Genomic DNA, 26,869 nt, shown 5'->3' on the forward strand with positions numbered 1-26,869 from the left:
GCTATCTGTATTGCAGGATGGAAGTGAAGGGAGTGGCAGAAAGAAGGGAAAAAACACGACGGAGCGGTGGAGTATAACAGCCCATACAGGTAAGCCTACATACTAGGTGACTCAGTTTGTGTTGACACAATCGTTTTGGGTTTTTGTATTGTTTTTTTGGGGTTTTTTTAAATGAGCTTAGCGATCGAAGGTAAGGTAGAAAAGGAGGCGCCATGTTAAGTCTTTTAAATTCAAATCGATTAAATCAAGCAGAAAATTAAATTATATTCACTTTTATTTACTGTTATTTGTAGCCACAATCAGTAAGTTTGGACTTGTGTAATGACCGGATATTATGAGGTCTCATAGTATAACTTCATAAGGCACCCTTTACAAAAGATTTCTTTATTTCTCTCACCTTGTATGTGGGTGTGCTTCTAATTAGTTCCTGATGGTGCCGGTATTCAACACTCGGCCCACCGAAACTCATAAACGCTCCTAAATGTTGGGTGTGAACAACTTCAATACGCCGTCTGTTCCACCGCTTTGTAAGTTTGTTTTAACAGTAAGAAGAATTATAATGGATAATCAAACGATATCAGCTGATGACAGTGTGAATAAAATGTATATTTTCCCAGATCATCCATTTACAGGAATACAGCACTATATGCACACTATACCCGATATTAGCTGCTTTGCTGTTATTGCTTTTGGGAAAGTGGGCTTGCTTAACTCCCCACCTACAAAAAGGTATGAATAAGGGAGAGATTCTTATCAGACAGCAAAGAGGTAGGAATAAAGAATTTAAAGGGGGGTGATTGCAATAAGTGCTGACGGTGTAAGTTGTAACTGGTGTTACACAAAGAAGCAGGTCTGTTTTGAGGGATACTGGAGAGCAGGACCATAATGTGTGTTGCTAAAGACAAATGGATGGTTCTTCTCTAACTCACAGTGATCCATTTGTTTATAGCCTGCCCTCCACACAAAGACACCCCCCCCTCCAGTGCCCTCTCCATCCCATTTCCTCAGCTATGCCCTGAGACATCACAATATGCAATTCAGCTACTGGCTGCTGGGCCTGAGCATCCACTCAGTCCACCAATCCAAAGGGGGGCCTGTATGTGGATTTACAGCATATTCAACCATGTACTTGTTATTTGTCTGTGAGCTGGCCTTCAGCCTTCACTCTCCCATCATTATATGTCTCTATTCTACTCTACCCCTGGACACTATTTCTCTCTGTTTCACTCTCTCTTTTCCACCCCCCTCACTCTTCCGATGCTATTGTCTTTCTCCCCCACCCCCTCAGATATCAGGTGCGTTACCTGAGCCCCATATCAATAGTTAATCACCCTGGGACACTCAATCTACAGCTCGCTGGCGAGGTCTCCCATTGAGAGTGGCGGCATTCGTGGTGTGCATCTTCATCTGTGTTTGAGAACAGAAAGCCTGCAAAGACTTTTATATTGTAACAGAAGCTGCTGTGTGTGCTGGGAAGGAGAATGGGCAAGGAAACAAGAAAAATAGAAGAGAGCGAGAGAGATCAGTAAAAGAAGTGTAGACACAGAGGGAATGGGGTAATAAAAATCACACTGCACATGTGTGCATGTACCGGAAATGAGCAAATCTGACAAATAAGTGCTTGTGTGGAATTTTAGTTTGCGCTTCTTTGTGTATTCAGGGAATATAAAACTGACATGGTCGGGGAGCAGTCCTCATCAAAAAAATGACTGGGGGGTAGTTGGAGGACAACGAATGCTGAAATGTTTGATTCATTTGTGTTTGTCTTGTAAACTGGACCAAAATAAAAAATTTTAAATGGGGCACTGTGCTTCATGTCCTGTGCTATCCCCTAGTGGAGAAACAATAGTATTACAATTTAGTGTGAAGCTGCCTGTGCTAACATGTTTAAAATAAAGGTGTGTTGTTGAAACAAAGGCACTGATGACCTTTTAAAGAAAGTTCCCATTTCAATTCCTGTAATTAAAATGGATAGAATCGCCTTTATTGTCATAGTACATGTACAACGAAATTGTGGGTGCACCACACCAACTGTGCTGGAATAAAATATAAGTAGTAGACAGCAGGAATAAAGAGCAAACAAGTGAAACGTGCAAAAATAAGAGAAAGGAACACATTAGAGAACAAGTTGCAAAGTGGTTGGAAGTACTGCAAAGAAAAGACTTGGTCTGAACAGAGTCCGTGTGTGAGTGGCCTGAGTGATGAGCGTTACTCAGTCCATGATACTCAGTTCAGATTAGTGAGGTGAAGGTGGGTGGTCATCAGTGGGGTGTAGGGGGATAGTGTTTATTAACAGTCCAAATGGGCCCACGGGAGGAAGCTGTTTGTGAGTCTGGAGGTGTGGGACCTAACTGACCCAGAGGGCAGCAGGTCAAACAGGTGGTCATTTGTGATGGCCCAGGTTTTCCTGTGACAGGAGGATCAGGCGATGGCCTCTAGGAGTGGCAGAGGGCAGCGTTAATTACCCTCTGCACAGCCTTCCTGTTCACAGTTGTGGGCCCTGCGTACCAAACACCCAGGCAGAGTGCGCTCTCCACTGAGGAGTGGTAGAAGGCCAGCAGTAGCTTCTGGTCCAGGTTATTTCTTCTCAGGACAAGGAGGAAGTGCATCCACTGCTGGGCCTTCTTTACTAGGGCAACGGTGTTGTGGCTCCAGGTCAGACCGGCAAAGCTATGGGTGCCCAGATGGATGGATGGGATACTGACCAGTTACTCATTTCATTAGACAGGCTGGCTTTGTAAGAAGCTGAATAAACCAAGGAATAATTTAATCGGGTACAACAGAATCTTTGTGACAATTTTCAAAGCTAAAAGTAATGATGTCGCATTTGAGTGCAGCTCATTGTAAAGTATGAAAATTGTAAGGTATGAAAATGGAGGCTGGCAAAACATTAGAAACATTAGAAACCTGCTAATGTTTCTAAGTCGTGTCAACAAGACTCCTTTAAATGTGAGCAGAGCTGCATATTAAAACTGGGTAACAGTTGTTTTTGTTGCAGGGTAACCAATGAATTGCATTGTACTAGAGGTGCAGCCAGTTCATTGGTTACAAATGGGTCAAATTTAAATGTTTTGCAGGATTCTGCTGTAATACAATCATATATATTTTGAAGAATGAAAAGAATTATGACCCGAAAGGCTGTTCTTATGAAGACCGTCACTATGTTCTGCTCGAAGTATATTTCAGTAACTGATTAGCTGATTCCGGTTGATTAGTTGGCTTACACCTCTTTTTTTTGATGTCATGTAATATGTAATGATCACCACAAGGGGGAGAACAAACACCATGACCAAAAAGCCTGTATTAAGCTCTGTAAGTTGGCCACTAAGTGATAAGTTAATCAGCCTTTCTGTCAGCAACCTTTCTCCTTTACATTTTAAAGCTTATTTCTCACGCTAAGTAGGAATACATACACATATACCTGTCTTTTCTTTTTCTTTATTTTGCTTCCAAGTAACCAGAGTCTTTGTATTTATAAAAAATGCAATTTTTATACATCCAAGTTTACTGTGTTTCATGTGCTTTATGTCATTTTTAGATCAGCGATCTCCTGTCAAATCTCCCAACTTGAAAACTGAGTGGACCGATAGTGGGGCAGGGATGCAATAGTATATGGAAACACTGCAGGTGGATTCACTTGATTCATTTGGATAGTCAAAAAAGTGTGTTTCATTATGTCATTCATGTCCCATACGACTGAATATAAGCGACAAAGTGATAGATGCTGAATTTTGTCCTTTGTAAGTCATGGATGTTAAACGATTACCTTGTCAGATAGTCATTCAATCATTTTAATGTGAGTCACAGAAATACAGCAGAAAAAGCACCCATAATTTTTTTTAATATCCCTAACGTTGTTCTTTCTGTCTCCTCCTCAGTTTTCTCTCTTCCTCTTTCTAATGCTAGCACAGTAGCTCTGCAATCAGCCTTCTCAGCGATCAGCATTTTGTTTTCGTCCACCTTATCTCTTGTTTGCAGTTCCCTCTCTGTCATTATTATGCTATTAGTTTTTTATCCTGGGGCTAAAACATTGACCTTAAAGTCACTGCTATGCTCAAAACATGGTTTCCAAGATAGCTTTTTCCTCACCCCACATCTGAGAGTTGTCCCTATGTCTTTCTCTCTCAATACATGAACACACACACAGAGACACGTACATATACAGTTCCAGTTTAAATTCACTGTATATACTCGTGAAGACAAAATTATGCACATTCATTTGGATCCAGTTCTAAACTCTGCTCATAAACACGACATCACTGTTTCCTCTTTGAATAAATGGCATGAGAGTGTCACAGAACTAAAAACCCATTTGTTTTATTACACTGAAGCAAGAAAGGAGATTGTGTGGAATCCAATTAAAGATTTCAGCACACCTGAGTCTCACTCACGACCTTTTTATTTTCCTGTCCTGTCATGGTGGAAGAAGACGGAGGGAGAGTGTTATTTTTATATCATTGTATTATTTCAATCATAATGCTTTCATTCTTTTCAATCATCATTCAAAAAAGATGAGATGCTGTGTAAAATGTAAATAACAACATTATTGTTTTAAATATTTATGTTGTATTTTTAAGTTAAACTTGTGCAAAAACATCAAATGTTAATATTTGTTTTAGTCCCGCATTTTAAAGAAAAGGTCAATTCAGTGCTCTGTAATAGACTGCAACAATTTAAAGATAAATCTGTCACCATAAAAAATGCAAAGATTCAGAGAATCCAGAGAAATCGTTGTTTGTAATAGTGCAATAATGCTGTTAATAATGACTTTAACCCACACTGCAATAATAAAGCTAAAGCAGTTTTGTGCTGAACTGTCAATTCTTGGGCTCAGAAGCACTTACCACTGTATCTTACCATGCATTTTAAAATCATGAACTTTAGCATTAAAAATGAAGGGAACTACTGGATTGTTGTGAGCACAGAGTTCAAAATTCAGAATTGGTGTGCGTTAGTGCACATGCATCATGAATGATGAACAATGTATACGAGCATGCTGCCAGTCTCAATATATTCTATTTTAGTACTGGTCTGTCTGCAGCATCCAGTCCTGTCAATCATTGTAAACAAATTGATTTTATGGAGCAAATAATGTAACAATGGAGGACCGAAACTGAGAAGGTGAAACTCAGTAATAAGCAAGAAAAACTTTGCATTTGGTATCTAAGGTTCACTAACATGTCATCTCATTAGATACCTCATAACACAGTTATATGTTACATTCTTGCCTAGACTTTATTTTTTATTTTGCTGGCTCCAAATCTAACTCACTTCAACTGGATCCTGTACCAGCTGCCATAGGATGAGAGGCAGGGTGCACCCTGGACAAGTATTCAGTCTGTCACAGACAACTATTCGGACTCACACTGACACATAAGTCAAAGGGGAGTGGGAAAGAACCCACGCAAGCGTGGAGAGAACAGGCAAACTCCACACAGAAAGGCCCTAGTTGGCTGGTGGATTTCAATTCATGACCCTCTTGCTGTGAGGCAATAGGGCTAACCACTGTACCACTGTGCAGAGTCCTTTTACTTTTCCTAATGCGGTATTTGGCATAAAGGACTCGTAAATCATTGTAATATGCAGCTTTACTAAAAGTATTGTGTGACACATATAAAAATAGAGTATATAAAGTTGCATTGGTGTAGCACGCAAAAGATGCTATCTTATGTGTGCAACTGCATACACAGATTAACCTCTGTGCATTTCTAGTTTGGGGATGTTTTCCATGACTTTGACCAGTTAAGAGAACTAATGATCTACTGATATTGTTACTAATAAATTAAATGTGAGCATTATTTTATTAGAAATGGTTACAATTGCTTTTTATATACAACACAGTGTGACAGTAGGAAGCTTGCAAAATACCAGAAAAAAGTGGAGCATTTAGAGCGCCGTCAGTGCTTTGAGGATGACTTGGGACTCAGAGCTAGGCTTCATGGTTCAACCCTCTGGTGGCTGAAAGTGGGAAAATCCCTCCAGGTAGATTTGGGAAGGTTTTCCACAATATTCAAGAGAGTCGAGGCTATAGTAATGCCCTTTGTTCCCAGTCTTTCAAATAAATTATATATATATATATATATATATATATATATATATAAAAAATACAGTATTAATAATATATTTTTTGGGGGGAGTGGGTATGTAGGTGTTCTTCAATAAAAGACCAGTATCGTGGTACTTCACAGCATGCCTCTGTGCACTTTTTAAAAAAAAAATAATAATACCGTATACACTAAACTCCATGATGTGCTTAGCCTGGCTCTCTCAATAAAATTCAACTCTCTTTTACCTCAAACCTCCTCACCTTGCCACTTTTTTTCCTTCTCATTTTCTCCCTCCCACCGCCTCAGCGAGCAGGTGCACAGTGACAGAGTCACTGAGCTGTGAAATCTCTGCTCCTTGAGACACATTTCATGCCCCTCCCATCCAAATGCACACAGAGCCCCACACACTCACACATTATGTTGTTTTTGTCCTATTTTCCAGCCCATCCTTTTCTCCGTCTCTCCTCTCGCGTGTTTCTCTCACTGCCTGCACAAAGACTGAGGCAACAATGTGAGATCTTTATTAATTTTACTCTGTGGATAAAAAGAGGAATCAAACTGCAGAGCAGTGAAAAATGTTTGCAGAGTTTCAATTAGGCAGCAACATATTTGCGTGCATTGCTATGCTTGTCTGTGTGCGAGTGTTCCCTGTGTCTCTCCTGCATATGTCTCTGACCACATCTACATCTTTAATGTCTGAGACTGAATAATGTATGAACCTCCTGGCCTTTGAAACACACACACACACACACACACACACACACACACACACACACACACACACACACACACACACCTCTTTTGCAGCTTCCTATTGCACAAATTTCATAAAGCACAAAGGAATGGCAAGCCATGAAAAATACAAATAAAATAAAATGTCATAACCAAGATTAAATCACTTTTTGTTGATCAACAGTTCAGAGTAGACCAACACTTCCTGCTCCTACAACCACCATGGTTTTTTCTACTATCGGCTTCCTGTTTACATGTTGCAAACTTCCTGTTGGAACAAACACAGAGTGCACTTCAAACATTTTCTTTGGGTTGTCTACATCTAGTTGTACTTATGCGGTTGACCATTTATCTTCCAAGTTGTGCACGGCCGCATGGTGCACTCTTGTGTGTCTTCCCGATGCAGTCATGCATGCCTCATAGTTCTAATTTGACTTTCAGATGTCGGTACTCTGTCATCCTTTTCACATGCCCACACACACTCTCCTGTAGATGTGAAGCTGAGGTCAAGGTTGGTTTCTACAGCAACTGTGCATTATAATGCCATGACCCACCTGACCACCAGGACTCTCTCCTCTCAGACTGGTAATAATCGGCTTTAACTTGGTCATCCATAAGTGGTTACAAGGCTTTTGCTCTTTTTCTTTTTAAATCATCATCTTTTGCGTCAGGTTGACAAATTAAAGGTAATATCTGATTAAACACACCCTCACTGTGTCACTGGACGGTATATGGAGGAAGAAAATGAAGTGATATTCTTAATTTTTGAAAAATTAAGAATATCACTTTTGAAAAACTGTGTTTCATCTTCCAGAATGTGGGAGGGCATGGTGTTGGAGTGGTTAACGGGGTTTTCTCACCTCAAGAAGGGTTTGAAGCTGCTGGTCAGCTGAAGCCTCTCAGCGTGACGTTTGGGTGTGTGTGTGTGTGTGTGTGTGTGTGTGTGTGTCCTGTGGTTTAGATAAATAGGTTGATTGGTTTTTCTAAATTGGCTACTTTTGTAGATATATGAGTGTTTGGTTGCCCGTCTCTCTGTGATGCCATTATGATGGACTGGCGATGAGCCAAAGGTAACACTGGAATAACTGTCAGTTAAATAATGTATATATTATTAGAAACAATATTGCTTCAGTCATTTCAGTTACATGGAGCATTTCTCAAAGAGCCATCCTGCAGAGGTTAACTCAACAACTGTATAGTTTGTTGCTGGTTCCTTTTGTCCCTTTAAATGTGCCACCCATCAGGCTACTTTCAGCTGCTTCCGTGTCACAAAGGTTCACCACAGCAGGATGCCCCTCCTCACACAATCCCTGGAAGTGAACCAGCAACCTTTCTCTTGTCAAGCTAATGTGTTAACCACTACACTATGGAGGCAAGGTATGAGCCATCATATAGCTGTAAACCATAACAATAAAGCCACAATGTGGTCCTGAGATGTTCTTTGAAAACCAAAAGTACTGCCCCACACAGAGAGCCACTGGGAAGAAGGTCTTGGACTTTGCATGTTCAAAATTGGGGTTAACCTAACAGAGAGTGGCTCCACCCATACCCACAGATTATGCAGAGTGGTTCATTTGGGGGGGAATTTCTGACCTTTCAGCTGACCTTGGAGTGAAACTCTCTCACACATCACTCCTGGGCAAACAGCACTGATGAGACTGATTTATTTGGGAGAAAACACTTTTCTCTTTTTCTTTGAATTCATTTTTGATCATATTTTAATTCGAATAATTACTTTTATTATCATTTTTACAAAATATAAAATGTCTCTGCAACCTTCCTTTATGATTAGACTACTTAACGCACCCTGTAAATGAAATCTGTATTTTAACAGGATTTTAATTTTAAAAAATTTACAGAATGTTCCCATTATTTTAAATACATGGAATATCAATATAATTACCAAAATTAGTCTGTGAGTTAACTTGTCTAATGTCAAATAACATGAAAAAATTGTGCCTAATAAACATGATTTTTGCATATTTTCACAATTTTACTAAAATTGCACATATATCACTTTTAAAAAAAAAGATTGTTGTTAAATTCTCATTTTATCTCGTGCTATTAACCTAATATTAATTAGAGTTTACGCTCATACATGACATTTTCTGAAAAATACAGTTTTACTTTATTAAATTAGGGTTTTTTAAAGACATGTTTGGGATTTCATTTTTAAAACTCTTTGTGGGAACAACTGAATATGAATATTATAATCTACATTTTTAAAAGCCATCATTACCCTTTAAAAACATGCAAAGCGAAGTTTGCGGTAGGCTTTATTTGACTGCTGGAACAGTCCAAATCAGAACTGCACATGAACTGCTCTTCCCAAGAGATCTTTTTTTTAAATGTGTTTGTTTTTACCTCCTTTTGTGTATTTAATTGAAAAAGTATACAAGGAAATGTACATCATAGATACTGACAGTAATTTATTGTTGGAGTGCGAATTACAATAGATTCTTGCACAAAACTGTAAATACTGAAGACCAGCGCTACAGTTTTCGTAAGCGGTAATCACTGGAAATCACTTTAGCTGATAGCAGCACCACATCCAACAATCAGGAGCGTCTCCTACGCGCGGATACAAAAAAACAGAAAAAGACACAGAGCTCGTGCACGCATCCGAGCGCGTTCCCGTTTTCTGCTGCGCACAGACAGCCGGTGCGGAGAGACGGTGAGGGAGGAGAGGCTGCTATTACTAGTGACAGGAACGGCAGCGAGCACATACAGTCTGGAGAGCAGCTGATGCGACAAGGTAGGAAAAAACCACCAGAAAGCTCCGTGTTGATATTTACCGAGCTGACGCTCAGCGTTCGTCGCAGATGCGACGCAGATTGAACTGCTTCTGTTTCAGCGCGATTGCGGTGTCCTACAGCCGGACCCAATGTCCTCTCTCTATCTGTGTGTGCTGTTGTGTGTCCGCAGATGCTGAGCGTCGCCTTGCTGTGTGTGTGCGCCGTCGCCTTTGGACACGTCTCCGCTCGCTCCGAGAGCGGCAATTTTCTGGATGATAAGTGGCTCACGGGGAAATGGGATAAATTCAGAGATGTAAGTAACATTTCAGGCTTATATTATTATCGCCCCCACCACCCCAACTCCACATTATCTCATTTACGCCCCGCTCCAGCCCCCCTCTTTTCTCTCCCTCTAGCCACCCTCATTGGTTTGTGATCACGCGCTCCTCGTTTTGTCGTTGTGTCCAAGCGCCGCGTCACGGGGCCCGTTGTGCCGTTTGTCACACGTTCATCAGCCGCTCCGCTGAGACAGTAAATACACTAATAGCGATGCTGGGATGATCCTTGCCTGTGAGTGTGTTTCCGCGATAGCAGTCCCTGCTTAGCAGAGATAGCCGAGGCCTGTGCGAATCACAAAGGCGCAGAGCAGTCTGTGAGGCACCACAGAGTCCCCCCAAAAAGGGGCCTAATTATAATAAGCAGGTATGAGGAGAGAGTCAGCAGCAGCAAGGCCTAGATGAACAATGTAGAGCGAGTCCACTTTAAACCCACACACCGTGGGTCCCTGTGGGAATATTAAAGGAATATAACGCGATGTGTTGTGCGCCTTTTGGTCTCCTCTTTTAACAGCTTCTTAACTAGCTGACTTCAAGAAGGTGCTGTCAGCCACGATTAACCTGACGTAGGTATTTAGGGCCACTTAGTGAAGTTAATGCCGCCACTGATTGTCATGGCACATACCAGTAGCCTCTGACCATGTGGTCCTGCTGCCAGGCTGCATGCATATGTCCCATAAACAACTGTCATTCTTTACAGTAATGGAAATACTTTTTTTTTTTTACCTTGAGCAATACTTAAAGATTTCTTTAGCTTGTAATTAAAGGCATAACATCTGTATTATACAGATAAAAAACTGGAAATAGTCCAATAGAGTTTAGGTGGTGTGTATTTGCTAAAAAAAACCACGTCTTCCCTCTAGGCACAGATTAAATGGCTCCACACCAGGACTGATTTGTGCAGGCTTGAACTTGTTCTCACACACAAGATGGGATATATGAAAATAAGCATGTCTGCACATAACAGTCTTTATGTACTGTACCTCAGTGACTGAAAAACAAACAGATTTAACATGATAGAAAAAATGTACTCCAGCTCTGAGTGGTTTTACCACACTGCTGAACAAATGCACTGGGAATTGTTACCTGAAGGTCCTTGACGTGTTTGATATCCGACAGAGAGGCAGAGCAACAAAAGCGCAAGTGAAATTTATTTATTTATTTATTTTTTAAAGCTAAGAGAAAGTGCTGTTTTTTATACACGGCTTTCTATGTAACTTGTACTTATTTGTCTCACTTTCTCTGCCAGTCACACTTGTGTGAGATCCCATCAGCTCAGGTGGAGCCATGTGATACATTCAGGTCCAACTATTGAACAGGATTTGGATTATCCAAATAGAGTGTCAGAACCAAGAAGACAGGAAATGTGATTAACTGCGCACCGTGTGCTATTTAGGATGATCTGACATCCTGAGCTACAAGAAGGCGGTAGAAAGAAAGTTAGCAGAGCTTTGTTACTGTGTTAATGCATAAGAATTGATAGATAGATGGACAGATAGACAGGTGAGAAGAAGCGGCAGAGTAATGAGAGTGGAAAGGAAACATGAAAGCATGTAGAATGATTGTCGGTGAGCTGAAAGCTTCGTGTGCATTCACATCTGTGTGATTTAACCTTGAGGCTCAGCAGGCATTAGAGTTAGAGGTGGAGTGCAAAAGTACTGAATGCTCTGTATATACATGTGTGCCTTTCATTTCCCGTTTTAAGGTTGTGTCCCAAATTGTCTGTCAGTGTGGTTTTGTTGTTTTTTTCTTTTCTTTTTTGCACTGTTGCACGCAGTAATGTATCTGTGCATTTTATAAAGCAGCTATGTTCAATCTATTCATCTTTCCTTTCGGATATTTTGTATGCATTTCAACACTGTGGTTGAAATCCAACAATCCAAATATAGGTCCATTAAAATCAAAGTTTTTAAAAAAGAAATAAAATCATATTCAGTGCACCTATCTGGAACTAGATGAAACACATGTGTTGTTAGGCTTGCTGTGTTTGTAGATCATTAACACCTGTGCAGTACTTCTGGAGTCTAATTTCCGATTTTGTTTCTGTGCTAATGATGATGCACTATAGTTAGAGGTGATGGCAATTTGACTGATATAGTCATGCATTAAGGAACACAATCACTTCAGCAGTGTCACGCTGCTGTCACATACTGTGTGCACTCGCTGTACAGAGGTTAGAGCTCGAGGGGCCAGCAAGCAGCACAGGAAAGCTGCAACCGACTGTCACAAGACATCGAGCACAACTTGTGAATACATATGAACTTTGTTTTGGAGACATGGCCTACATAATGTTTCTATACAGGAAGTGGTTACATCAGCTTTTTTTAAAGTTGGGGTTTACCCTGCAGGGATTCAAACACTATTTAATTAAAGTCATGTGATTGCAATGCATGAAGTTGTCTTTTAACTGTTCCATAGCTGTCAAAGATTCACAAAGGACCACAAATGAAAAAATATGCCCATAAGACTGTCAAATGCCCAAATAGCAGGCTAGGTTATCTTAAACATTTTCTCTAACTTTAAATGTTGTGAGTGTTACAAATCCTTGTGTGCATCTGCAGTTACGCAAAAGCCACGTTTCTTTACATTGTGCTACCAAGGATCCAGGCTTTCTTGGTTTTGGTTTTTTTAATGGTCTTGACTAATAGTTCTTCAGTCTTTCTGGTCTTTCAAAGTTTTTCATTGGACATTGGCTGCTTTTTCACTCATTTTCAACCTAGTCCCTGTAACTGTAAAATGTTTATATTTTATTTGTTAGTTTGTTTGTTAACAGTGACCTATGAGTCAATCAAGCACAAAAAAGCACCTAACTCGAGGTTTGAGCCAGTTGTATCTACAAAGCAAACGACTTAGCAAAGAACCGATTTTGAAAAATGCCAAAGATAACTTAATTTGACAGATATAAAATTGTATTTTTGCACCAACAAGGTGAATTCCAAAGAGACACTAGCCGACAACTTGGTGTGTCACAACAGGTGTGCAGTGTGTACTTAAATAAATTTGAGGAAACTGTGGAAGACAAATGAAGATGTGGCAAGCCTTAAAAAGAATCTACAGCAGATGAACAGTATCTAAAAGTTATGAGAGATACATCTGGCCCTGCAGTTGATCCATCTGTGTGGGATCATCTTGAAAAATAAAGCTGGTCATACCACACAATGACTTTCAAGCATGTTAGAATTGTACAAATTATTTTTCCTTTTCACTTGTAAGTTTACCTATTTCAGTAAATCTCTGCACCGATTTCCATAAAAATGAAAAGTGATAAGAGGTGGCTGAAGTTAATAGCAATAAAAACTAATGGAACAAAGCTGAAAACAGTTTAAAGCAAATTAAAAGCTAAAAAGGATTTTTAGAAAATAGTGAAACATACACAGTTCTTCCACCAGTGCACTGGGATTCTGTGCACAACTTTTTTTTCCTGTGATTTTCATTTTATATGTCAGGCCTGTATTTTTTTATTTTTTTATTTTTATTGTTTTTACATCTTTCAGCAAGAGCCATAAGTGGGTTTCATGCTAAGTGCACTATATGGGGTCTTGGCCACTGGTTAACTGTTAAGTCCTGTTAGGGTGGCTGTGGAGGCCTGGGGCTGTCTTATTCAGCACTGGTGCCATCTCAGTTTTTAGACATTCTGCTTCTCTTGCTGGACCTTGGCCTGCTTGCAGCACTGGCACAGAGCGAAGAGACTGTTAACAATTGGAGGAAAAACACGATGAGTGATGCGTGATGACATTCACGCCAATTTATTGTGCGGTATATTATAGGAGGAAAATAACATCCTGTGTAGGCCACTCTCATAAGAGCAGATTATACCTTTTTGTAGTCGCTCCTGTCTCTGTGTTTTCTCTGTATATGTGTGTGTGTGTGTGTGTGTGTGAGAGTCCTACACTGTTTGTGTTGTGGAGTGTGAATGATGTAGGAAAGGTACAGAGCTTCAGGCGTTTTCCGCTTCAAAGCACCTCAGTGTAGATTTGTATGTGTTTGCGAGTGCATGCATGCGACAAGCTTGAGCAAGACGAGCAGAGCTGGCACAGTGAAAAAAATGTACATATTTCTCCTGTTGGACATCAGAAGGAAGGTAACAAGGACAGGAAAGGAGGTCATTAGAATGCAATTAGAAGCACCGAAATCAGATCTGGGAAAATGTGAAGTAAAGGTGAGAAAAGCGGTTGTCGGAAGCAAGATAGTCACTAGGAAATGTTTCTACAGGCATCCGGATAAAACCGCATCAAATCGATACCCACAGCAGCAAATTAGGGTATTAGCCACACACTGTTGTGTTTGCATGATTTGGTGCACATGAGAAAAAAAAGGCTGTTAGAACCATGAGGGAGAGCAAAGAATAGAGGTGGAAACAAATGGAGAGATAAATTGAAAAGTTGCTATTTTCGAGCACACTCAGGAGACCTTTAGGTCTATTGTTGAATTTTAGGTTTTCTGTGTTTTTTAGGAAAGTGGGTGGCGGGTTGCATGTGCACTGAAGTGCATTCTTCCAGTTATTTGATGTTTTGTAGTGCTGACAGATTCTGACACTGCAGTCAGGGCTGTGGTGATAAGTATGTTTGTTTGCAGAGCTGTCTGTGCATGGACGTGCGCTCATGTGTGCGTGTGTGTGAGTCCGTGCTTGTGTGCGTGCGTATGTTGATTCCATTAAGGAATCAGACCGCAAGCACTTTTGTTGTCTTGACTGGTCCAGAGGGCCTGGCCCTATAATGCAATGTTCTCATTATTCAGTCTCCACAGTTTGCACTGCTGGAAGGGGCACATCCTGAACAGAAACAAATACCTCACTATATGGCTTCATCTCTGCTCTGTGTGTTTTCCTAATGCTAAGGAAGACCTCAGATTGTGTGTGTAACTCTAAGCAAGAGAAGCAGATGCTCACCTTTACCACAGCGTTTTTTTATCATTTGAAGCTAGAGAGACACGATGTGAAGAGTACCAAAGAGTCTGTAGTGAAGGTCAGAAGGATTAACAATAAAGGACAAGATGGAGAAATTAATTAGAGCTAAGAAAGAGCAAGAGTTGACCCTATTCCTCCACATAGCAGGCAAGGAAGCGAGACACAGGGAGACACTCTTGACAGTTGAAGTCGTGTTTTTTTCATATGGGGGATGTTGGGGTAAAAAGCTTCAGTTCAACAGTGTAAATCATTCTACATCATTGTCACTTATAGACTACAAAAAAAAGTAAAATAGAAGCATTTGCTTTGCCTTCATACATTTAGTATAATTGGTTTAAGTCAAGATACAACATTTAGTCATATACTGCAGGTCAGCAACTCTGTCGCTGTGAGCAGTTCTTTCATTGGTCCAAATACAAGCAAGCAAGCATTATTTATTTATATAGCGCTTTCAGATCAGCCACCAGCTGAACACAAAGTGCTGTACACTTGACATGCCAAACATGATACATTGAGCATGTTAAAAAAAAGAAAAATAGTAATAATAATATAAGATAAGTAATATATATATAAACACATTTAAAACAATAAAATCAGCACATTAGATTAAAACAATAAAATCAGGGTCAGACTGTGTCATAAGCCAAAGAGTAAAAATGAGTTTTAAGACGTGTTTTAAAAGTGGACAGTGAAGGGGCCTCTCTAATGTGCTGGGAAAGATTGTTCCACAGATTAGGAGCAGCAATAGAGAAGGCCCTGTCCCCTCTGAGCTTCCTCTTGGACCTGGGTACCTCCAAGAGCAGCTTGTCAGCTGACCTGAGAGACCTGGGGGGTGAGTAAGGATGCAGAAGCTCAGAGAGGTAAGTTGGGGCAAGACCATTTAAACATTTAAACACAAACATGAGAATTTTAAAGTGAACTCTAAGATATACAGGCAGCCAATGGAGTGAAGCCAGGACGGGAGTTATGTGCTCTCTTTTACGAGTTCTGGTTAAAAGTCGTGCAGCAGAATTTTGGACCAGCTGCAGACGAGAGAGAAGATGCTGACTAACTCCACAATATAGTGCATTACAGTAATCTAAACGACATGAAATAAAAGCATGGATTACCGTTTCAAGATGCGGCCTGGATAAAATAGGTCTTATCTTTGCCAAGCGCCTTAGATGATAAAAACTGGACTTGACAGTACCCCTAATTTGACAATCTAATTTAAAATCACTGTCCATCTTAAAACCCAGGTTTGTAACAACAGATACAAGCCGTCTGCAGTACTGTGTGCTATGATTGCTAAAAATCTTAAACAAAACTTAAGATAATCTTAAGTGAATCTATACAAGTGAACTGGAGTAAGATGTTAGAAAAACAGTGCAAACTTGTCAAGCACATCCAAAGTAGATAATTTGGAATAGCACACTGCAGTACTTCATATTTGTAAAAGTACACTCATATTCCCAAACGTCCTGCCATGCCAGAGCTGTAAAGCTCAACTTCTTCTTCTTCTTCTTCTTCTTCTTCTTCTTCTTTTTAAACTTCCTTTCATCTTCATTTAAGTTTTTAACGTGTGTTTGGTGGAGCACATTTGTCTTTGCTGTTGTGTAGTTTCTCACTGTGGCCCAAGCAATAACTGCTTCATAACTGTAGTTACTCTGGCCTTCCGCTGTCACTGCTTTTTCACAATTCATCTCTCGCCCGTCCAAACCACTGCAGCACATCGCATTTCTCCATGTACAAAGTGATGTATGGCCAAAATATATCACAGCAGCACAATTAATCTGCTCTGTACGAGGGAGAACGAGAGGAAACTGTGTCCATAGAAATCAGAGGTCACCAAAAAAAAATGTTTCTTTGAAGCCATACACTCATACCTAAACTTATTTATGTATTCTAAGTGAAATTATGAGTAATAGAAGTAAAGACACATGGCTTGTTATTTTCGTTTTCATTCATGTATTAATGTGCAGCAGACTGATGCGCGAGCTAGTTCACATTCATAATGTCTAATACTGCAAACGTCATGCTGTAACTTCTTCTAGAGAGACACTTAGCAAACCCATTTCAGCAAAGTGGCCTCCAATCACAGTCACATGCTGAAGAGTACTGCACAAAGCAAGCACGGCTTCACTGTTTTGCATTTGAGTACGCAGAGGAAGGTCATCATTAAGGAAGGCATCTCCATCAGTACTGTGGGAGTTTTTCACTTTGTGCTTTTAGACTTCAGCTGTTGAAATCTGTGGGATGGTTTTTTTCTGTTTCTCCAGCTGTGGCCACAACAGCACAGGGTCAGGGTTTTTTCCAGAAGCAACTTCTGTTTTCCAAGTTAAAAATTTGACATTATGGGGGGTTTTGGGGGGCAGAGGTTTTTCCTACTTTGGAAGTCAAGTTGAGCACATTGATGTATGAGGCGCTCTCATAGGTCCTGGGACAGTTTCTGATGTATTCACAGGTGGTTTTGTCATTCTTGTGTTGTGGTTCTGCTTTAAATGACTCCAGTCATAAATAGAACATGAACAACTTCCTAATCATTCCTCATCCCATATTTAGAGAAGAAGAAGAGCCTAAGGAACTCCACAGAACTGAACCATCAGGGCATGATTTATGAATTTCCAACTACAATATATCACTAAATTCACAAGGAGAGTTTTTGGTCTTTGTGCATTGTAGTTGCGCTGAAATGAGTCGTTCTTATAAGATCTTTAAAATATCTTTCTGATCTGTGGCATGGAGGTCAGTGGTTGCTTTTTAGACTTTAGAGTCATTCGAAAAAAGGACTTGGGTGAATAATTGGATTTGAAATTGTCTCTGTGTTTTCAGCTGCATTGCCATTATGCTTAAAACACAAATCCCTTGTCATAATTGTATTTTGTCATTAAAACTCTGAAATTAGCTCTAACTGCTAACAGTAAATTTAGTTTCATTTGTTGCTTTTGTTCTTTCTGGAAAGTTTGTAATGATTGCACTGAAAACTCTAAATATGACAGTTTTATAAATGAGTTGTGTTTTTTGATTACTGTATGCAAACATCATGTATGACTAAAAGGTTCAGTGCTAGTACACACATATGAGAAAAAACATTAATCTTTTGGATTTTTGGTTTATTCCTTGTAACGGATGTAATCTCCAGTAATGTGTGTGAGTGTGACTGAACGTGGACGATAAACACAACAGAAAGCAGGCAGGTGAGACGACAACAACGGGTTACCATTGTGACAGAATCCGAGAGACCGCGGTGCGGTGTTGGGTTTGAATGGATGCCCAGAGACAGAGGGAGAGACCAGACAGTGAGATCTTTGACCTCAGCAAAACAACACAGAGCTCACAAGTTCTTAAGCTCCTTTTACATTTGCATCATAAGCCAGCGCCCGCTGGGTGTGTCTCCATCTTGGCCTTCTATTAAAAGCTGGCAAATTGCTCACCTCTGCGGATTCCTTTTTTAGACTGTGGGAACATTTTCACAGGCAATGAACCGACTCATTCAACTACACCGAGGAAGATTTTAATAGAGCAGAGCATTTTGTAAGATGTTAAATATAAAAATGAATCACAAAAAACTTATATTTTCGGGTTATATATTTTTATCTCTGTAAGGCTTCTCCTTATGCAGAGACCATAAAAAAGATCTCTTAGTTTGCAAATTTTTATGGAGGTGCTCTTATGATACCACAATTTAGCTTATTTGTTAATCATCCTTTTTATTTCAATCATATCCAGTTAGTAACAGCAATTTTACACACCTTAAATGGTGCAAAGCTTCACCAGCTGCACCACTATTGCACTGTCGTGTAGAAGCATGTGTGCATGAAACAAATTTCTCTTTTCAGTGATATGAAGAAGTATAAAGCACATGCACTGACACACAGTGAGACAAGGACATCTTTTATCCACGGAGAGCTACTTTCATACCATCGATATTATCATGACAAAATCAAAGCATGCTCAATGATACCGGATGACACTGTATGCTTGTGTGTGTGTGTCTCCAAGTGCTAAACCTAATCAGAATTAATTCCTGCCTCTCTGTTTCCGTAATGCTTTCTCATAAAGGAAGTTGAGGTTTGTATGACTCTTTAATCTGTAGTCTGTGTACGGTGATCATGTGTAGTGAAATATTTGCTTAATATGTGATCTGAGCAGTATTTTCATGATATGTTTCAGGAGCCTGGAACATGGACTCCATCCAAGCCCTTTGATCAAGGTGGGTGTGATTGAGAAAGAGTCAGAACTGAAGTGGCTGTGTTAGTCCTAAAATAATCAAAATAAGAGCACGGAATAGTCATAGCTATATATTTACAACTTGGCCCATGTGTTCTTTGTGATTAGGAAATATAGGAGGTAATGTCAGGCAGGTTAAGCTTGCAGAGACTCATTTGATGAACATTTAGCATCTTCAGTCTGCAGACATATGGTCAGATTTGCTAAATGTGGTCAAAATAACACGTGAGTGCAATCCCAAATACAAAAGTTGTGCTGTTTCCTAAACACAGGCATATTCAGTTCACTTCGATATGAAGTGCAAAAAATAACATAAGAATAAAAACATTCCACATTAAATGTTGATGCAATTAGCAGTAAATTGTGTGTCACAAAAGTTAGTAAATCAGGTTTTGTACTTGATTTAAAATATCTTCCTATATTTTTGCACCTTGAGAAAAGAACTTCTAGAAATACATATGCAACACAGACAGTCGCAAAAAGTTCCCACGTCTAACACACACGATCGTGTCACTGCACCTTCTTTTTAAAGTGCATTAGTAAGTCGGACCCTTGGTGTATGCATCGATCTGCAGACGTAGTGTAATATGAACTGGTCAAAGCAGGAAAAAAAAAGATTAATACACTTTCAACAGTTTCCTGTTCTTATAGAAGTTGTCACTCTGTTTGGCATCCACCAGCTTGTTGTGCAGGTTGATACAAGCCATGCTCATATCCAGTGTATAAATATCATCATGGTGGCTCTTTCTTATAAAACGAGATTTTGAAGGTTTTACTTGTAAGCCATCCCCAATTATTTTAACCTCAGCACCCAGCTGAAAAAAAAACAGGATGATTTCCTGTTCTTTTATCTTCTAATGTCCCATTGTATTACTGACAGTGCTAAGCTCTTACACACATCGAGGCACGTCAGGACATGAACTCTCACTTATCGCTGTATCCTCAAACGCATCCACACACACAGACATGTCAGGCAAACAATAGCATTAGATAGTGTGTTGGTGGGTGGAGGCAGGATAATCTTCCAAAGCTGCTCAGGGATTACAGTAAGGTTCTTTAGAGCAAAGGTCATTCACAGACTGTTCTGGGAACAGCTAAGGGCCTTAGGTTTTGCTCATAGGTGACTCACTGAAAGCTGACACAGGGTCAGAAGCAGCTAGCTTGTCTTTACTGGCAGGGATCATACCGTCTGCTTCAGATTCAGATCCAAAATCAGCCCCCACCTTTAGTGCCATATGCCTCTCTGCCTGTGTGATCTGACAGTAAATCAGTTTGAGGATCTCCACAAGAGCACACATATAAATGACACTCAACGGATGCTGATGTAAGATCAGAAGTAGCTTCTAAAACCATTTCCATCTGTTTTTAGCTGCAAGGATACTTAACGGCATTATGGCTCTGAGTTTAGTGTGGGAGACACGTGGCCAGTGTACTCTGTGAATAAATACCGCCTCAAATAAACACACACAAATGCACTTCAGCTTTAAACAACTTTTCACGTCACTGAGATGTGAAAGTGAAAAGAAGCACATCGTTTAACTATGAACCATTGATCTAGAATTTGAAACAACAAAAAGGAAAAGCTAACCGTTGCTCGTAGTATTACGAATTATTGGAAACTGTAAATAGAGAGGCTATAAATGTTGCATACACATGTTAAAAAGCATGTTTGTGTATGTCTCTTCCGTATTTTTAGGCCTTGATCCAGCCAAAGACCCTTGTCTGAAAATCAAATGCAGTCGCCACAAGGTGTGTGTGGCTGAGGATTTTAAGACTGCCACTTGTGTCAGCCAGAGGCGAGTTAGGTAAGAGTGCACACACACACACACACGCTTGATATTTTAACAAGCCTGTGTGTCCAGCTGCCCCTTATTTGTCTTTTCAGATGTTTCTGTTATGAAGTGGAACATGAATGAGAGAGAATTTTGGAAAAAAATAAAATCAGAGTTTTGTGTTTGCGGTTTTTTTTGTTTGTTTTTTTAATGTATGGGGCATAATAAGTAGCAGCACCAGAGGGGCTGCTGTTCTCCTTCTCTTCCAGCTGGTTTACTGGTTTTCCAGTCTCTCTTGCGACTGTTGTGTGACATTACAGTTTGGTCCAATTACCCGCAGCACTGGTGCTTTCTTACAATGGACCCAAAGTCCTGCCAAGTGATATGAATGGGCTTTGTACGTGTGTGTGTTTTTCTGTCTAGGACACTGCAGACTGGGCAGAGGACAGTAACACCATACTGACCCCATTTCCCATTCTTAGCAACAACACAATTCCCACTACAGTGTGCAAGCAAATCAGAAAATAATCACACACAAATCCTAAATCCTCGTCTCATTTTTTTGAACAAGACAATCCAGCACAGATCCAAAATGCTTAGAAAAGATTTAGATTTAAAGGAAACTGGGAGGGTGGGCCCGACGAGGCACTGTGATGAAGGCATCATTGTCAAATGGGACTTCATTTGACATGTTTTAACACTCAGATATTCAGTGATTGTGAAAAACAACAAGTCTTTTCAATCTTCTCTCCAGCTTTAAAGATGCCAATCTGTACCAGAGTCCAGGGTCAAAGTGCACACCGTGCCCCGTGGTTCACCCCTCGCCCGTATGTGGAAGTGATGGCCACACCTACTCCACCAAGGTGCCTGCACACACAAACACATAATCTAATCACCTCTCACCCATAAGTCGCACTTTTTTCATTTCCCCCTGATGAGACATGCATCCTGATTCTGCTTCCTCTTCTGCCTCGTCCCTTCTGTCTCTGTCGCTCTCAATCAGTGTAAGTTAGACTACCAAGCATGCATCACGGGAAAGAAGATTACTGTGAAGTGCCCTGGCATGTGTCCTTGTCCCTCTCAGCTTGAACAGAGCTCTGCAGAGAAGAAAGGTACACAGTTTTGCACACTTGAATGCACACGCTGCAAGCCTGGGTGGGGTTTGCCACGGTGTTCAGCCCCATCTTTATTATAAAACTCCTGCCCTGGTGAAGGGTCGTTGCGATAGCAAATTGCTTAAAGTTTCTGTGCCATAGCTGACTCTTAACTCCTGGTGTCCGTGAGGAGGCAGGAGGACATTAAAGTGTCACTTTCCTGTCATTAATCTTTAGTGTCACTATTCTGCAGTGTGCAGCAAGTCGGAGCTGAAGGAGGTGGTGAGCCGCCTGAGAGACTGGTTCAGAGTGCTGCATGAGAACGGCAACCACAAGAGGGTCAAGATCCAGAAGCCAGAGAAGAACAGTGAGTAGGCTGGCTTTAGTGACACACTCAGTCATAAACAAAAACTCTTAATATAGCCACCCACTCTCTTTGATCTCCCCCCACCCACAGAGTTTGAAGTTGGGACATCACCTATTTGTAAGGACCCTCTGGGTTGGATGTTCTCCCGGCTGGACACTAACTTTGACCTACAGCTAGACCAATCAGAGATCAGGAGCCTCTATCTGGACAGGAATGAGCCCTGCTCAGATGCTTTCTTCAAATCTTGCGATATAAACGCAGACAAATTTATAACCAGCTCTGAGTGGTGCACAGGCTTCCAGAGGTACACAGGTAAGGACACACCTGTTTTCTTTACTGTAACACTGTTTGCACTGAATAATGTGCTGAGATCTTAGTGGAAGAAACACAAGGACCCAGTCATATTAGTTTGCCGAGCTTTATTTGGAAAAGACATTTACATTAAATTAGTAAAATGATGACCTCAGCTGTCCGCTATTGCAAACATGGTAAAGATTCAATTTGGTGTTCATGCCCACTTTTTCTTTACAGAGACAAATTATTAGCAACCTTTGAAATGCATTTTAAATTTTACCACCTAAATAAAGTGGTTTATATTATTTAACCTAGCCTTTTGCTTATGAACCTGCCTGATGGACTGATTTGTGATGTCTGTCCTGCTGCATCTTTATCGCTTTAATGTAGCAGTTTTACTTTGCTATTCAGTCTCTTCTGTCACTTTAGCAAGCCATAATCAACTGAAATTGTGCAAAGGTTTGAAAACAAGATCTAAGTTTTCAGTCTCAAACTTCTACAGATATAATAATAAGAGAGACCTTGTATTCAGTCGCAGCAGCCTTTTTTTCTCAGCACTGGATATTATTGTAGTCTGTACAGCACAATAAAATGCAAAACAGCGTCATACAAAAAAATGCATGAAAAACACATTTGTATGAAACCAGGGATAAAAACTTGTTTTGGGGTAATAAAGGGAGACTATTTACCCACGAGTCACAGGAGGTACACAAACAAGCATCGATATGAAAGCACAAAAGCAGACAAAGGAAGGAAGATTTACGCATTCCCAGAAAAGCAGACTTCTGCAGTCTGTCAACAGTGTGTCCCTTGTCGGTCTCTTTCAGATTCCCCATGCAAAGCAGAGCTGTCCATTATCAACAAAAAGCAAGCAGGCAAGAAGTTACTCGGTGAGACGCACGCAGAATCACAAATACGCGCACAAACGCTGTGCGGCCTGAACTCATGGTGTGTGTTTTGGCTCGCTCCTGTAGGTCAGTATTTGCCATCTTGTGATGAGGAAGGTTACTATCGGACCCACCAGTGTCACAGCAGCAGCGGCCAGTGCTGGTGTGTGGATCGCTATGGCAACGAGGTGGCTGGCTCACGCACTCATGGCCCTGCAGACTGCGGTAGGCAAGACATCCAAGCGTGTCAAGTGTGCGTGTTTAAGAAAATGAGAGACACACAGCATGATGGGAAAAATTAAGGGAGAGGAAATAAATCACAGATATCAATGTAAGCTCATGAAGCCTGTCATCTGTTTCTGTTCATCAATTTGCTGGATGCTGGATAAGAAGATCGTTGCCACTGCCATAGTATTTAGCTACATCCACCAGCTAGGTAGTTTAGCTTAGCACAGCAACTGAAAAGAGGGGAAACCTAGCCAGTGCAGCTCTTTCAAAGGCAACAAAATCCTCATGCTGTTTGTCCCGAAGCTCGATTTTTCTCACCTAAGCTTATCTCCACACTATTGCTTTAAGTGTAAGGCCAAATGAAATCTGTTTTGGGCAGTCATGGTGATATCTTTGGCTTTGACGCCAAAGGTGTGGCTGCATCACACAGGGAGAGAGGTTCTGGTCCATATCATTATTGTGCAGGCAAAGATAGTCCACTGAACCAAATTTCTATCAGAGTCAGTGGAATACATTCACTATGTGACTGTAAATAACAGACAGAAGTAGCCATAGTGAGGTCACACATTGGTTAATGAGTGTTTTTGCTCTCACAGTAATAGCTTTTTGAAGCCAGACAACTCGAGCACAGGGCAGCTCTGTCTGCAGCTAATCAGATTAATTGTGAACATGTCAGTCACACAATTGGGTATAAAAAGAGGATCTTAAAGAGACGTAGTTTCTTGGAAGTAAACATAGGCAGATGTTCACTCAAAAAATGCCTAAGAACTGATGCAGCATTGCAAAGAATAGTGGTATAAAATTCTTCCACAAAGATGTGAGAGACAAAGTCATACAGAAAGCATTTACTTTAAGTTACTGTTGCTAAAGGTAGTTCTACAAGCTGCTGAATCACTGGATGTACTTTGTTTTTCTCAGGGGTGCGTAGAGTCATAGGAAAGCTTTCATTTTCATGACTGTATAGATTACATTTTTCCTATAAAAGTATCAGACTTTATTAGATACAACACTGGGTTTCCTTCCTGTTTCCAGGTGTGATTTTGGAATCTTCCGGAGACCTTGGCAGTGGAGACTCGCTGTTCACTGATGACGATGAAGACTCGTTTGTCCTCAATGACCAGACCGGTATGGATGATGAGGACATTGAAGATGAGGATGATGATGACGACGACGAATACCTGTCATAAATTTAAAAAACAAGAAAAAAAAAGAAAAAAAAAAAGAGAAAACTGTTTGTTTGGTCAAACTGCACGTTTCTAGGTGACTCCCCGGGCAGATACTTAATCGTAATAACAGCCTATGGACTATTCTCTGTGTATTGTTTGTTCATAAGTTAGAAAAAAAAAATCAGTATTCCTGGAAAAAAGTTTATGATTTCTGTTCCTGTTTAAGTATAAAATATGAGTGGTTCATGGCACTTGTTCACTTGTGTGTCAGCCAACCAGAGAATATTATAAGGACTAATCGATAACCAATCCACTGCATTGGATTTGGTCACATGTGCAAAGACCTTTCCCTTCATTGGACAGTCCGTGTCCTCCAGTCTGTGTCCTGTCTTTGTGCACCACTCCGATGCCCGAGTGTGTTGATGCCAAAGGCACAATGTTAAAGAGATTCCCCCCCCCCTCCCCCCCATTCTTCATTCCTCCATCTTCTCCCCTGCACCCACCTCTTTAATCCTTATCAAATGTTCCTGTTGTATAGGTGGGATGTTGATGATGTAGATAAGAGAATATTGCACTCTTTAGGTTTCTTTTGATCTTGATTTGTAACTGTGACTGTAACTGTGTGGAAAAACAAGATAAGAGTTAGACATGCTTCATTAGGAGAATTAAGGCAAAAAATAAAACCAACAAAAAATGCCAGTTGGATAACAATCAGAAGCGACGTGCTAGCTGTTTTCAATGAGACACAAATCAAATGCTCAGCAACAAGGAAAGACAAATTACTATGTGGCCGGTGGTGGTGTTGGTGGGGTATTACTGTTATCTGGTTTCTGATCCACTTTAGGATGAATACAGAAGATGAAACAGATTTGTCTTAGCATGTCCAATACTGCGTGATGTTGTTTTTATTGAACCCGAGGCCAAACCTTTGAGGAATTCAAAAAAAGTTGTAAAGTGGTTCAGCCACAAATCCATGTAATTAAAACATGTTTATTGACCTTTAATGGGTTGATGAGCACAAAGAAAACCGCTGAAAAATTCTTTAAAAGATAGCGTGCAGTTGATGTTTTTGCATTTTCAGATACGAGTCTCTGACTTAACGTGTTAGCACACAGAGTAACAGAACAAGTCTCCTGCACAGCAGTAACAACGTAGATCCATGCAGGTCTGATGACATGATATGTTGGGCGAAGGTTAAAGGGGAAAGGTGTGCCTTGTAGTGGTGGTCGAAGTCGGGGAAGCATGCTTTCTGGACTGACTTAAACGCACCGTTACACTGCATAAGAGCGGCTTCACTGTTAAGCCTGTATACTACTTGGACTTTGGTCTGGCATGTGTTTTGGGTCTCTCTTATGATGGTGTTACTTAGGCCATACTTCAGATTTTCTGATTTGTTACATAGGATAGCTAGAATGTAGATAAGCACAGAGATGCTTAGCAGTTAAGGCGTAAAAACACTTAGATTCTGCTGGTTTTTGAAAATGTTTTATATATTATACACTGGCTAGAGGAAGCTTTGGTTTAGACAGCTTTATATGAGAAGACAATGTTCATCTTACAGTGTTTGCTTTTACTTTGTTTCAAAAGCTTAATTTGTATCTGATCTGCTCTAAACTACTTATTGTGTGTCAGGGTTGAAAACTGAATCTGATCCCAGATGTGTATTGTCGATAAGTCACGTGACTGTCTATGCAGACCCGGGATCACCTAAGCTCCTATGTTAATTTTTATTGATTAGTCTGCCATTTGGCTTCATTTTGGATCAAATATCTGTTGAAATTCCATGTTAACACATTAAAAGTGCCATGTAACTGTTTTTTTTTTCTCCATCTCTAACTTTTGTTTTTTGCTCTCCTCGTTCGCTCTAACATGGAATTTCAATTCACTTTATGAACCTGGAAAGCATTTCGGTCTTAAAGTGTGCCGTTTCATGAGTGTAACAACGTGCAAATCATTTTGATGACCTCAGACACTGTAGACACTCTCAACCAATCACACACTGTCATCACAGCTCTGATAGTGTTTAAAGGTTATGATACAGATGCATTTTTTTACAGTCTATGTATGATTTGCTGAAATAAAAACTATATTGACCAA

General features: G+C 40.4%; 1 protein-coding gene and 1 long non-coding RNA gene across 3 annotated transcripts; both read left to right on the top strand.

Moving 5' to 3' along the window:
* Positions 1-7: 7 nt before the first annotated feature.
* On the top strand, positions 8-4,807 carry LOC102300513. Its single transcript, XR_001336508.2, has 3 exons — positions 8-89; positions 3,539-3,627; positions 3,879-4,807. It is a non-coding gene; the product is annotated as an uncharacterized LOC102300513 (long non-coding RNA).
* Positions 4,808-9,396: 4,589 nt separating this feature from the next.
* On the top strand, positions 9,397-26,869 carry spock3 (SPARC (osteonectin), cwcv and kazal like domains proteoglycan 3). Of its 2 annotated transcripts, XM_005928224.2 has the most exons (12): positions 9,397-9,534; positions 9,705-9,827; positions 18,797-18,805; positions 18,908-18,947; positions 20,661-20,769; positions 21,491-21,599; positions 21,740-21,848; positions 22,084-22,197; positions 22,288-22,509; positions 23,319-23,381; positions 23,466-23,603; positions 24,639-26,869. In XM_005928224.2, exons 2-12 carry the CDS (start codon positions 9,705-9,707, stop codon positions 24,791-24,793), a joined length of 1,191 nt encoding a protein of 396 aa, XP_005928286.1. In that variant the 5' UTR covers positions 9,397-9,534; the 3' UTR covers positions 24,794-26,869. The 2 variants fall into 2 exon arrangements, with proteins under 2 accessions (XP_005928286.1, XP_005928287.1); XM_005928225.2 differs by lacking the exon at positions 18,797-18,805.

The sequence above is a fragment of the Haplochromis burtoni genome, unplaced genomic scaffold (assembly GCF_018398535.1).
Source record: "Haplochromis burtoni strain Fernald_Lab_line unplaced genomic scaffold, NCSU_Asbu1 Contig_110, whole genome shotgun sequence".
Taxonomy (NCBI): domain Eukaryota; kingdom Metazoa; phylum Chordata; class Actinopteri; order Cichliformes; family Cichlidae; genus Haplochromis; species Haplochromis burtoni.

What these genes read in the sequence shown, in the direction of transcription:
- spock3 (XM_005928224.2), top strand. Translation starts at nt 9,705, where the DNA reads ATGCTGAGCGTCGCCTTGCTGTGTGTGTGCGCCGTCGCCTTTGGACAC. An exon ending in GTCAGCCAGAGGCGAGTTAG is followed by an intron (nt 20,770 to 21,490) that starts GTAAGAGTGCAC and finishes TCTTCTCTCCAG; the next exon opens with CTTTAAAGATGCCAATCTGT. An exon ending in GAGCTCTGCAGAGAAGAAAG is followed by an intron (nt 21,849 to 22,083) that starts GTACACAGTTTT and finishes ACTATTCTGCAG; the next exon opens with TGTGCAGCAAGTCGGAGCTG.